Source organism: Rhea americana, unplaced genomic scaffold, assembly GCF_003343005.1.
Source record: "Rhea americana isolate MKP2758 unplaced genomic scaffold, rheAme1 scaffold_608, whole genome shotgun sequence".
In the NCBI taxonomy this organism is placed as follows: domain Eukaryota; kingdom Metazoa; phylum Chordata; class Aves; order Rheiformes; family Rheidae; genus Rhea; species Rhea americana.
In genome coordinates, this window is record NW_028186766.1 from 19,772 (window position 1) to 31,160 (window position 11,389).

Here is an 11,389-nt window from a genome sequence, read left to right on the forward strand (position 1 = left end):
GCCTGCCCCCCGGCTGGGCTCCGCGCCCGGAGTCTTGGGCAGTGAATGAGTAACGCTGGTGGCCCGGGGACGCTGCTGCCCCTGTGAGCCAGGTTGTGCTGCTCAGCGTCTGCCTGGCCTCCGCTTGTGGGAAAGCCGGCCCTGCGTGCGCCGTGAAGGGGTGGCGCGTGCTGCGAGACAGCCAGGGCGCACTGCGAGCTCGATGGCTGCAGCCTTCCCTGAAGGGATCACTCGAGCTCCAAGCACGCTGCTCCCGCGTAATTGGCAATCAAGGGCATCCAAAAAGCGGGACCGCGAGGGGGAGGGGGCCACCCCATGCCACAGTCCCACAGGAGCGCCAGCAAGCCRCCGGGGCGGGGGCTCCGCTCTGCGTGCGCCCGCTGGCCGCCTTCCCTGCTGCCCAYGGGGTGACGGCACGTTCCCCTGCGTGCCACACCGCTGGGGTGCTGCCAGGCCACGTCACTGTTCCCTGCGTTATTTTTGTCTTATTTGATGGAGTTTATTGCTTGGCACCTGCTGTATCACCATGTTGCTCAGCTACACATCCATCTGCCTGCTCTCTGGAGACCCGCCAAGGCAGAGCTGAGAGGCCTGTCCAGGGCTGGTGCCTGCCCCTCTGGGCCACTGTCGCCTGTTGCTGTAGCAGGGTTTGGTGTGGTCTGCGGCCATGGGGCCGCTTTGGGCTGCAGCTCRGTCTCTTTTTGCCTTAGAGCCTGGCCCTGCTGTGCAGAGGTGCTGCTGTGGTGTGGGGCTGCCCAGACAAGCCAGCTGCTGCCTGGAGATGCTGCTGGGAGCAGTGTGCCCGTGGCGCTGGGCAGCCTGGGCCCGCTGCTGCCGTGAACGGGGCTGTTTCCCTGGAGCTGAGGGGCCTCGAGGGGCTCTGGCCAGGACTGCCCCCGGGGCAGACCTAAAGCAGGACCAGGGCAGAGCAGTTTGTTGTGCCCGGTGGCTCCAGCAGTGCACAGCTGGCGAGTTGCTGTCCTGCCTGGCCGTGAGAGCTGCAGCGGTGGCTGTGCTTTGCCTCCTGCATCCAGGGCTGTGGGCCAGGATGCCAGCGGGGCCTGGGCGCAGCGGGCAGCAGCACGTGCCCGCAGTGGTGACCTCGCTGGCCCTGCCTGCGGAGAGCAGCCCTGCGGTAGCAGCACGGCCTGTAACTGCCCGCGGGAGATGCAGACGACGTGCCCTACTTAGACTTGGGCCCGTTTCAAGGCCTCTGGCCTCCGGGGGGAGGCAGCCTGTGGGGTCAGCCAGGCAGCCCTGGGCTTAGCCAGGCTGGGAACCGGGCACTGTCCCGTGTCCCGGCTGCTCTGAGAGCGGACGCGAGGGCCTGGGGCAGGCACGGAGCCGCTGCGCCTGGCCGGGGTGCTCCTCCCCATTCCTGCTGTGCCGTGGCAGGGAGCGTGTCCTGTGCAGGCGCTTTGGCCCACGAGCGGCTGCTGCCAGCCTGSGGCACGAGTGGGTGTGGGCAGAGTGTGGGAGCCTTCACCCGTCTTTCCAGCCGTGTGCTGGAGCTCCCAGCGGGGCACCACGCTGCGGCGCGCAGCCTGCGCACTGGCTCTTCCCAGCCTGGGGCAGGGTGAGCGTGGTGGAGGGTCAGGCGTGGGCGCTGGCCTCGGTGTTGATGGCACAGGGTAAGCTCCAGCCCCGCGCCGGAGGGGCAGCAGGGCTGCGTGTGGCGTCTCCCGGAGAAAGGCGCTGAGCTGGTGGCGAGCAGCGCTGGCAGCAGCCCGAGGCGAGCGAAGTCATCGTGAGGGGATCGATCTGGCTGCGCTGCTCGGGCTGCGGAGGGGCGCACAGACAGACCTGTCCCCACCTGGCAGCGCCGGCGCTGCTTCGTCACCGCCTGCCCCCCGGCTGGGCTCCGCGCCCGGAGTCTTGGGCGGTGAATGAGTAACGCTGGTGGCGCTGGCTGCGCTTCCTCAGTGAGCGCCGAGCGCTGCCGGTGCRGAGCGGGATGGCTGCCCGCGGGAAGCATGTGGCCAGCGGTCCCGGGGGCCTCGCTGCCATCGCCTGCTGCGGCTGCTGCTGTGGCCCCGGGGCTGGCGGGGGATGCTCCTGCCACTGCGGGCTCCGGGGGCGCYGGCACTTCCTCCTTTTTCGGGTCTTCCTCGCCCTTCCCCAGTGGGCCCTCCGCAGGGGAGAGCCGGAGCCGGAGGGGGTGCTGGCAGGCACTGTGAGCCGAGCTGCAGGCTCGGTGCCCCTTCCTGCCCCACGTTTAGCTCTGCACGTGGGAGCGCTGGGTCCCCGGCTGGGCTGCCTGCCCCTGCGCGAGGACTGCTCCAGGCCCTGCTCCGCTGGCTCTCCAGGGCCCTGGGCAGAGCATTGGCYCTGGGAGCTGCTGTGGTCCGTGGCAGGAGAGGGGGCCGGGGCCRTGTCACCAGCCACGCTGACCTGGAGCAGCGCAGTGCCGGGAGCTGCAGCCGCCYGTTGGGGAGGGTCGCGCTTTTGGCGCCGAGCGACGGGGCAGCCCGGCCAGAAGGCAGGCGCCGGTGCCGGTGGGAGGCGCTGCCAGGAGCGAGCCGGCTCTGCGGGGCTGCGGTGGCCCGGGCCAGCCCTCCTGGCCTCGCTGGGGCACGTCCAGGTCTTGCTGGTCTTGGCTGGGGCCCTGGCTCCTGCCCGGCCTCCTGGACCGTGTCCAGGCTCTTCTGGCCCATGCTGGCTCCTCTGGCTATCGCAGGTTTTGCTGGGCCACGTCCAGGCCCTCCGCAGTTCCTCGGCTTCCTGGGGGCCGCGCTGCGGCCCTGGCCCGTGTGGGACAGTTGTGCTGGGCTGCGGTGGGGGTGTCACGGTGCCACCTGGGAAACRGCACCCGCAAATGCGACGGGGCTGCAGGACGCTGGGGAGGCTGCCGGCACCTCTCCTGCAGCGCTCCTGGGTCTGAGGCGCAGGGTTTGGCCTGGGTCTGCTGTGTGGAGCGCTGCTGGGCGCTGTCGCGGAGAGCCCCGCGGCCCGGGAAGGAAGGCGAGCGGGCGCGGGGCCAGCATTGCTGGGGACAGCAGCCCCGGGCTGCRTGTGTGCCACGCGTCCTCGGCTCACCAAGCGGCGAGAAGCCGCGTGGAGAATGGCCCCAGGCCGAGTAGGCGGCTCGCTGGGGGCTGCAGGCAGACGCTGGGTGGAGGGACGGGTCACCGGGGCTGGCATTCCTGGTGAGCACTCGAGGTGCACGGGGTTTCTGTCCAAGAAAGGAACAGGAGTGAAGGGGGACTGGAGACCTGCCTGGGAACTGTCTTGCGAGGAAGGCTAGCAATAAACAGGGAGCTTGCGAGGGAGAGAAGAAGGAGCGCTGAGCCAACGGAGTTACGTCGAAGAGGTCAAGGGTGTAGGAGAGAGCAAGAGCTGCCAAAAGCCCAGCTGAGCAGGATCCTGCAGAGAAGGCGAGGACACAGCGAMAGGTCCTGCACACTGATACAGAAACAGGGCGCAGAGCTGTGCCAAGGGCCAGGGAGCAGAGAATCTGGGGCCAGTCCTGGAGCCGAGCGAGCCTCACCTGGGCCTCAGTGCTGGCGATGCTGCTGAGCAGCGAGGCAGGCACAGGCAGCGTTTGGCTTTCCAGGAAGAGGAAACCGAACAGGCTGAGTGTGCGTGGGCCTTGGGCAGCACCTGGGGAGGGGGCCCAGGGCTGGCCCAGGCGCTGAGCTTGGGGCCGGCGGCYGTGGGCGGCACAGGGAGGGGGCGGCGGCCCAGGCGGGTGGCGTAAGGGTGCTCAGCGCTGCGGGCCGCAGTGACAGGGCAGCTTGGAGGGGTGTGGGCAGGCATCCCACCGGGCACCGTGCTGGCCAGAGACGCCGCGGTGCAGGGCGCTTGGTGGGTCTGGGCCGCGCACGGTGGGAGCAGTGGGCCGCCTGCTCTGCAGCCGTGGTGTGGGGCTGGGCCTGCGGGGACTGGAGCTGGAGCCATGAGGCGGAGGTGGCGCAGGAGAGGGCTGCAGCAGCAGAAGGGGGCTGCCCCGGGGCGCGCTGGCGGCGTCTCAGTGGGCTGTGCCGGTCGCAGGGGCCCTCATGGGAGCTGGCGACGTGATTGCGCAGCAGCTGGTGGAGCGGAARGGCCTGCGTGGGCACCAGGGCCGCCGCACTGTGAAGATGATGGCCATCGGCTTCTGCTTCGTGGTGAGTGCYGGGCGCGCGGGGGCTGTGCCGGGGCCCAGCGCTGCCCGTGCAGCGGYGTGGTGGGAGAGCAGGAAACCTCGGTGCCCAAGCGGGGGCTTGGCAGTGCCGGTGCTGCCTCCCGGAGCCACGGGCAGAGCTGGGTCCCTCAGGAGCCYGCTGCCCTGCGCCCCGGGGAGGTTTGCCTGGCCCGAGGGTGACTGCASAAGCATGCAGGTGTGCCCCGCTCCCCTGCATGCGGCAACGCTGGGTCACGAGTGCAGTTGCTGGATCTGGAGCACAGTCTAAGGCCGGACTGAGGCAAGTGTGAAGCCCTGCCATCCGGCTGTCCCGGGCTCGTGCTGGCGCTGCCTGGGCCAGGCRCAGCCCCCACTGTGCGGCTGCTCTAGGAAGCGCAGGGGAGCGGGGCTGCGGTGCCCCTGCATCCACCCCCACGTGGAGCAAGGCTGGCTGCCTCCCGGCAGGCGGAGGTGCTGGTGCGGAGCCTGCAATGTCCAGAGGGAAGCAGGGCAGGCCCCAGGTCTCTCTGTCTCAGTGCCRTAGGGCTCATGAGACACCCCCAGCCCTGACCCCCGTGGCCCAGGACAGCCAGGCTGTGCCCCTCACCACCTGGCTCCTGCAGGGTCCCGTCCTSGGCAGCTGGTACAAGGTCCTGGATCGGCTCATCCCAGGAGCCACAAAAGCCGTGGCTGTGAAGAAGATGGTTCTGGACCAGGTCAGTGCTGTGTGGGCGCAGAGTTTCTGCACGGGGCTTGTGCAGCGGGAATGCGGCAGGAAGGCACAGCCGTGGGGTTGTGGGGAGATTTCTGTCCTGCTCTGAGACCCCCTGCTTGGTGCAGCAGGTTCTGGGCAGGGAATGGTGCCCAGGAGCTGCTCCRTGCAGGTACAGGTGTGGCCAGTGGTGCCACAGCTGTTCAGAGCTGGCTTATGCATCCTCTGAACCAGAGTAAGGGAGGTTTGGCAGTACTGTCCCTGATACCCTTGCTGCTTTTGTGTCTGCTGCTGCGTGGCCCTGGAGGAGGAGGAGCCCTGAGCTGGTGGAGGGATGGGGCTGGCAGGTTGCAGAGGGAGCATTCTTAGCCTGGTCTTGGACCACCSTCACTCCCGCCCTTTCCTGTTTGACTCTGTGCTGGAGGCCCAGAGCAGGGCCCACAGGCTGAGCAGCCCTGGGGCATTGGGTCAGCTGGGCCTGCTCTCTGCTGGGCTGTCCCTGCGGGGAGAGGTGCAGCAGGCAGCCCTCGTGCCCTGCCAAGCGCTCCCGTCACCCCGCTGCTGGCCTCCCTCTGGGGTCCTCAACACAGGGCTCTGACTCCTCTCTTACAGGGAGGCTTTGCACCGTGCTTCCTTGGCTGCTTCCTTGCCATCGCGGGGGCAATGAATGGCCTGTCAGTGCAGGAAAACTGGTCCAAGATCCAGCAGGTGAGTGCTGCCTCCCTGTGGTGGTGCGGGGCTGTCCACAGCCAGTGCAGGAGGAGCTAGGAYACCTTGGGACAGTGGCTGTGCCCATGCTGGGCCCAATGTTACGTCCCACAGCCCCAAGGCAATGTCTGCCGGTGCTGCTGGCCCTTGTGGTGCCGATGGCGGGGTTGCTCCCCGCAGCACTGCCCCCCCCCCGGCAGCTGGGGGCCTGGTGCTCTCCAGCTCCCCGCACGCACGAGTACATCCTGCCCTGCTCCTGGCTGCATGTCCCAGGGCCGTTACTGCGATGGCCCCGATTAGCTGCAATTGCTGGAAACAAACRCAAGTAGCTGAGACAGCAGGTCCGGAGGGTGAGTCACCAGGGAGGGGGCCGCCACCCGCCGCAGGCTGAGGCCTGGTTGCACCAGGGCGAGTTGCACCGGAGGGCTGGTGAGTGCCTGCCCTGGTGGGGTGTTGAGCACAGCCGCTCTGGCACACGGACAGCTGCCTTGGGCTGCAGCCAGGGTCAGTGTGCGAAGGGCCACTCAGCCCACCCACTTGCTGCAGGCTGCAACCTTGGAGTGCTGCCTCAGCCTGGGGTCCGAGCCCTGGCCACGTGCTGTCCCTGGGGAGGGGGCCCTGCTTGGGGTCCCGGCACAGCCCTGTGCACCGTTGCCCAGTGTGCATTTCATAGAATCACAAAATGGGTAAGGTTGGCAGGGACCTCTGGAGACCATCTAGTCCAACCCCCCTGCTCAAGCAAGGTCACCTAGAGCATGTTAGACAGGATCGTGTCCAGGCGGGCTTTGAATATCTCCAGAGAAGGAGACTCTATTTCTCCGTGTGGCTGCTCCCACCTGGCCGGGCACTTACCAGCTGCCCGCAAGGCTTCAGGCACATGCTGGAAGAGACCTTCCCTGCCTTTAGTCCCTGGTCTGGAGTGCAGAGAGCAAGCCTTGGCAGGAGGACTAAATTACCCCTTTTCCTTYCCCCCGCTTTGCTGAGTCTTGCTTGCAGCAAGCCATGAGGTACTCCAGGATGCCCCGGTAGAGCTCGCAGCCCGCATGGAGACTGGCAGTCGGCACAGGCAGCACCCCTAAGTGTTCCCGTCCATCTCAGCTGTGTCTCAGTCAGATCCTGCTACATATCTTGCCTTGCTGTATGCCTGCTAAATGGACTGGGGCCTGAGCACCGGAGGGCTCGCAATGTGTGTGGTGGGTGATTCCTCAGAGCTGCGGTTGCCCCCCAGCAGACAGATGCAAGGGCTGGTGCTCTGCCCTGGGAAATGACTGTGCTGGACTGGGGCCAAGCAGCACCTGCCCGTAGCCACCTTCACCCGCAGCTTGGGGCACATCCTTCCCTCTCCACGTAGAGGAAACGTCACCGGAGCATCCATCACCCTTGCRCCCGCTCTCCCCGTTCTGGGCTGCCAGCCAGCGCTGGAGGAGAGCTGGGCTCCCGGCTGAGTCACAGCCAGGCTGGGGAGGAGGGGACTTGTCCTGTGGCCATSGGGCAGGGCTGCGGCGGGTCCACAGGTGTGGCACGAGGACAGGGCAGCACATGGGATGCTCAGCCTGGCTGCTCTGACCCTGGTGCTGCTACTGGTCTCTGCCCCCTTGGTGCTTAGGAGAGTGTTTGGGGGATACAGGCCTCAAAGGGCTGGACTGGGGCTTGTGGCAGGCCTGTGCCCAGGAGAGGAGCTGAGTGCTCCCTGCCTTGCCTCTTGTGCCTAAAGCTGCTGCAAGGATCCTGGCTCACTTTCCACCCTTGCAGCACCTTATCCTGTCYCATGCCTGCCCACTGCTCTCCCCACATGCTGCAGCCAGCTGGGCCTGCCTGGGCTGAGCAGGGCTTGGTGGCCTGGCTGTGGCAGCGTGGGCCGTGCCCGGTGTGGGATGGGCTCTTGGGGACAGAGCAGCCRTGGCCAGCCCTCCCATCCCTGCCTCCCCTCTTCGGGCCCCAGTGGGCATGTCTTCAGGAGAGGCGCAGGCAGCAAGTGGGAAGGAGGAGGGGAACTACTCAGAACCCAGCCAGAGCGGCCGTGGAGCCCGAGGTGCCCACGGCAGCGGGGCCGTGGCACTCTGCCCACTCCRCGTGCCTGCCTGCAGGCCAGTCTGCCTCCACCTCGGGTTGCAAACAGCTCTTCGGAGACTCTCCTGTGCCAGAGCAGCCAGCGAGTTCTGCCACCCTCACCCGTGGTCCCAGCCTCCACCCCACGACACCCCGAAACAGCCGCCGCTGTCAGGACTGTGGGCTGGGGGTGCTGGGCAGGGCGGGGGTGCCCACGGGCACGGGGTGGCACACTCACAGTCTCCTGTCTCCCCAGGACTACGTGGATGCCCTGCTCACCAACTACTGCGTAAGTGCTGGCGACAGCGGGAGCCCAAGTTGGCCCCGCACGTGTCTGTCTCCAGAGCTCCCASTGTGTGCTCTGCTACCGTCCGGGGGCTGCCAGGGGTTCAGCTCAGTGCCCTGAATGCTTGGGCTCCTGCCCCATCCTTCACTGCCCTGTTTCCTATTCTCTTTCCAGATCTGGCCGCCGGTGCAAATTGCAAACTTCTACTTTGTCCCTCTGAACCACAGGTAGTAAGGTATCCCTGGTCCCGGCCCYGGCCCCGTGGTGCCCAGTGCCTGTGGCTGCCGATATTGTCCCTCTCTGTCCCCAGGCTGGCTGTCGTCCAGTGCGTTGCCATCGTCTGGAACTGCTACCTGTCCTGGAAAGCAAATCGGATGTAAGAGGAGAGGCCCCATCCCATGACTGCCCGTCTGCTCATGTGCTGTGTGACTCTGCATCCAGAGCCCGCGAAGCAGGTGTCCCTGGGCCACGGACGGGGATGGGGGATCTGGCTGCCCGGTGTGCTGGGCAGTATCCGTCCAGCTCTCTCCTTGGGAGCCCCCATCTGCCACTCCAGCTGTCATTGCTCCTGGGGACGTGGGGAAGTAAAGCTGCAGCCTTGTCTGTCCCGAGCCAGGCCAGTGCCGGGGGCTGCTCTGGGCCTGGGCACTGGCCCTGAGAGCAGCGCGGTGCCCTGGGCTGAGCCCCRTGCCCCCTGCTGCCACCTGCTCCCCCAGAGCAGTGGGGTCCCCTGCTGCTCTCTGCGCTCACCCTGGCCGCAGGCAGCTCAGCGTGGGCAGGCCGGGGGTGGCTGAGGGCTGGGGCCTGCGGGACTGCTCCCGCAGCAGGCAGGTTGAGCCACGAGGGCCGCGTCGAGCGGAGCTGAGCCTGGTGTCTAACCCTCACGTGGCAGGAGCCCCCGAAGGCTCCTGCCTTCCTGCCGTCTCAGAGGGTGGCCCTCAAATCCTGCATGGCACTAGCCCGAGTGGTTCCCCGAAGGAGTCCTGTGTGTCCAGGCCCAGCATGGCCTGGCTGCTCCTGGATCCTGCTGGTGCCATGGGGCAACTCTGCCCCTCAAGGCATTTCTCTGTCCTCCTTGCTCACTCCTCTCCCTGGCCCTGCGCTCCTAGGGTGTTTCTGCCCTGTGGATGTGGTCCCTCCTTTTCCAGTGGCAGATCCCAGAGACGGCGAGCACTGCAGTCCTGGTGCAGCTGCCTGGCACTTTGTACCAAGGGTGAGGCRTGGCCCGAGCTCGGTGTCGCGCTCAACAGCTGGGGTTAATGCAGCTGAGGAGCTGGCTGTCCAGCGTGCCCCAACCTCTACCAGAGCACTGCTGCAGGCCGGTTATGCTTTGCATGAGTATGGTTGTGCTTTGCAGTGAAAGTATGTTTTCTTTGTGACTCTGCTGCTGGCAGTTGGAGGACCCAATAAACAGGGTTGTTCCCTACTGATTTGTGTGACAACTGAGTTCGTGGACCTCTGCCAGGGCCCTGGCCCATCTGCGTCCCAGGACCTGGGGTCCTGAGACAAGCCTTGTCCCRGCTACGAAGAGGCCTGTGAAGCTGCAGCTTGCCCAGCATTGCTGCTTTGTGGCGATGCCCATCCTACACCCTGGCTCATGCAGCCTGTCCAGTGCTCCCCCAGAGCACTGTCCTCCCTGCTCCCGGCGGCCTCCTTCCAGGCCCAGCATGGAGTCTTTTTCCCCGCCAGCCCTTGCACATGCTGGACTTCCACTGCAGCTCTTCCGCAAGATTTGTAACGGGTCAGGAAGGGCTGCGCCTGCTCTGGCCCTGGGGTGCTAGCGCAGTGCCTGGTTCCTCAATCAGTTTCAGCCTTTCCCATGACCGGTGCCTGTGAGACTGCTGAGGAATTTGCCTGGGGCTGGAGGCAGGGCCTGGCTGTGGGTGCTCCGTAACAGGGCTGCTCTGGAACAAGGGCAACACAGCGGAGCCCCTTGGTGGCTGCCCCAGCCGTCCTGCGTGGCTGCGACCCAGCCCTGCTGCAGAGCCAGCAGGCTGGCACCGTGCTCGCAGCCGTGAGGAGCGCAGCAGCGGCCGTGGGGGTGCTTCTTCCTGGAGCACGAGGCAGCAGTGAGCTGAGCTGTCAGATATGAGCCGGCAAGGCTGGCACTGGATTGCAGCTGGCCCAAGGGGCTGGTCCAGGCTATGGCAGATGAAGTTCAAGCAGATAAGTCCAAAGCAACGTGTGTGGGAGGTGAAAGCTTCACAGTATGCCCTGCACAGGGATGAGGCACGCGGAGCCCTCCTATCTGCAGGTCCTTCAGTGCCTGAGAGGCTACAAAGAGGCTCCAGCTCCAGGACTGCCTGTCTCTGTCCTGCAAGGAGAACTGCTTCTAGCAGCCCTGGGTCTCCAGGCTGGGGCATGGCAGTGCCACTCGCCTGCACTGGCACTGCCCTATAGGCCAGCTCTTGCTGTGGGGCTGGGCCTGAGCAGTGGGGCTGTGCAGGAACAGCCCTGGGGGAAGTGCTGGCCCAGCCTGGCATCAGCCACCAGACCTGGCTGTGGGCCTCTGCCCACATGCTCTCCAGCCCGTCCTTCAGCGGCTGGTCTCGGGGGCAGTCCCTGGCCAAGCTCACGAACGCCTGGCAGTGATGTGCCAGGACCAGCTCCTGGGGGAGCACAGGGCAGTTGTGGGCACAAACGCAGGCGGACGCCGCACGCGTGGCCGAGGGCAGAGCACGATGCAGCAGTTTGCCAAGCTGTGCCGGCAGCGCTCACCATGCACAACGCACCAGCCAGGGACTGGGAGCTCTGGCCTAGGCTCTGCCCCGGAGCCGTGGGAAAGGCAGTGCCAGCCTTCACCCAACTCCACGTCAGGGACCACACGACCCACTCGCTGTGGGCAGGACAGTGCCTCACTGCGTCTGCACAGCGCTGGGTGTGGGAAACACAGTGCTACAGTGTGTGGCATGTACAGCCTCTGCACAGCAGCCGTGGCACAGAGAGGCCCCAGTTAGGGCCAGTCTCAGCAGCCACATCAGCACTGGAGCCGGTGGCAAAGCGGTTCCCCTTGGCTGTGAAGTGCTGCGAGGCCGAAGCCAAGGGGCTGCCGGGAGGGCCACAGCGTTTGGGGACCAGCAAGAGTCGTGCACTGGCTCTTGGCAGCAGCGGCCGGTGCCCGGAGCTGGAACATCGTGCATGCAGCAGCAGCGCCGTGGGCTCGCGGTGCCCTCGCGCTATGAGTCACAGCTCCTTGGCGAGTGGTGCTTCCTCGCTGTTCCGGGCTGTCTGCAGAGCTTGGCCCTCGGCGCGTGAGGCAGGTTGACCTCTGTGCCCACCCGCGCTGCCAGCGGCACGGTGCCACCGGGCCGGGCCGCACCGGCCCGGTGGGGAGAGGCGCTCGCCACAGCCGGGCCGTGGTGCCTGACCCATGGCCGCCCCACACTGGGGCGCCGGTGTCCGAGGTCTGTCACCCCCCCCGGGGCAGGTGGGAGGAGAGGGGCTGAGACAAGGCAGGGCGTGGCGGGAGGGGATGGGGCAGGAGGGACGTGACGTGGCAGGAGGGGCGTGGCAGGGCGTGGCAGGGCGTGGC

The 11,389-nt window shown here is 66.7% G+C and overlaps 2 protein-coding genes across 4 annotated transcripts in view; both read left to right on the plus strand.

The window, feature by feature from the left end:
- Window positions 1-840, plus strand: part of CAD (carbamoyl-phosphate synthetase 2, aspartate transcarbamylase, and dihydroorotase) — a 20,221-nt gene extending 19,381 nt beyond the window's left edge. The window contains 1 exon segment of the mRNA XM_085319993.1: window positions 711-840. Coding sequence (XP_085176119.1) covers window positions 711-840 — 130 coding nt within the window.
- Window positions 841-3,951: 3,111 nt separating this feature from the next.
- Window positions 3,952-9,283, plus strand: MPV17 (mitochondrial inner membrane protein MPV17). 3 transcript variants are annotated; one of them, XM_085319988.1, is made up of 6 exons: window positions 3,952-4,106; window positions 4,726-4,818; window positions 5,427-5,522; window positions 7,828-7,860; window positions 8,032-8,084; window positions 8,168-8,328. In XM_085319988.1, exons 1-6 carry the CDS (start codon window positions 3,999-4,001, stop codon window positions 8,235-8,237), a joined length of 453 nt encoding a protein of 150 aa, XP_085176114.1. In that variant the 5' UTR covers window positions 3,952-3,998; the 3' UTR covers window positions 8,238-8,328. The 3 variants fall into 3 exon arrangements, with proteins under 3 accessions (XP_085176114.1, XP_085176115.1, XP_085176113.1); XM_085319989.1 differs by lacking the exon at window positions 7,828-7,860; XM_085319987.1 differs by lacking the exons at window positions 7,828-7,860; window positions 8,032-8,084 and having other exon boundaries at window positions 8,168-9,283.
- Window positions 9,284-11,389: the final 2,106 nt, after the last annotated feature.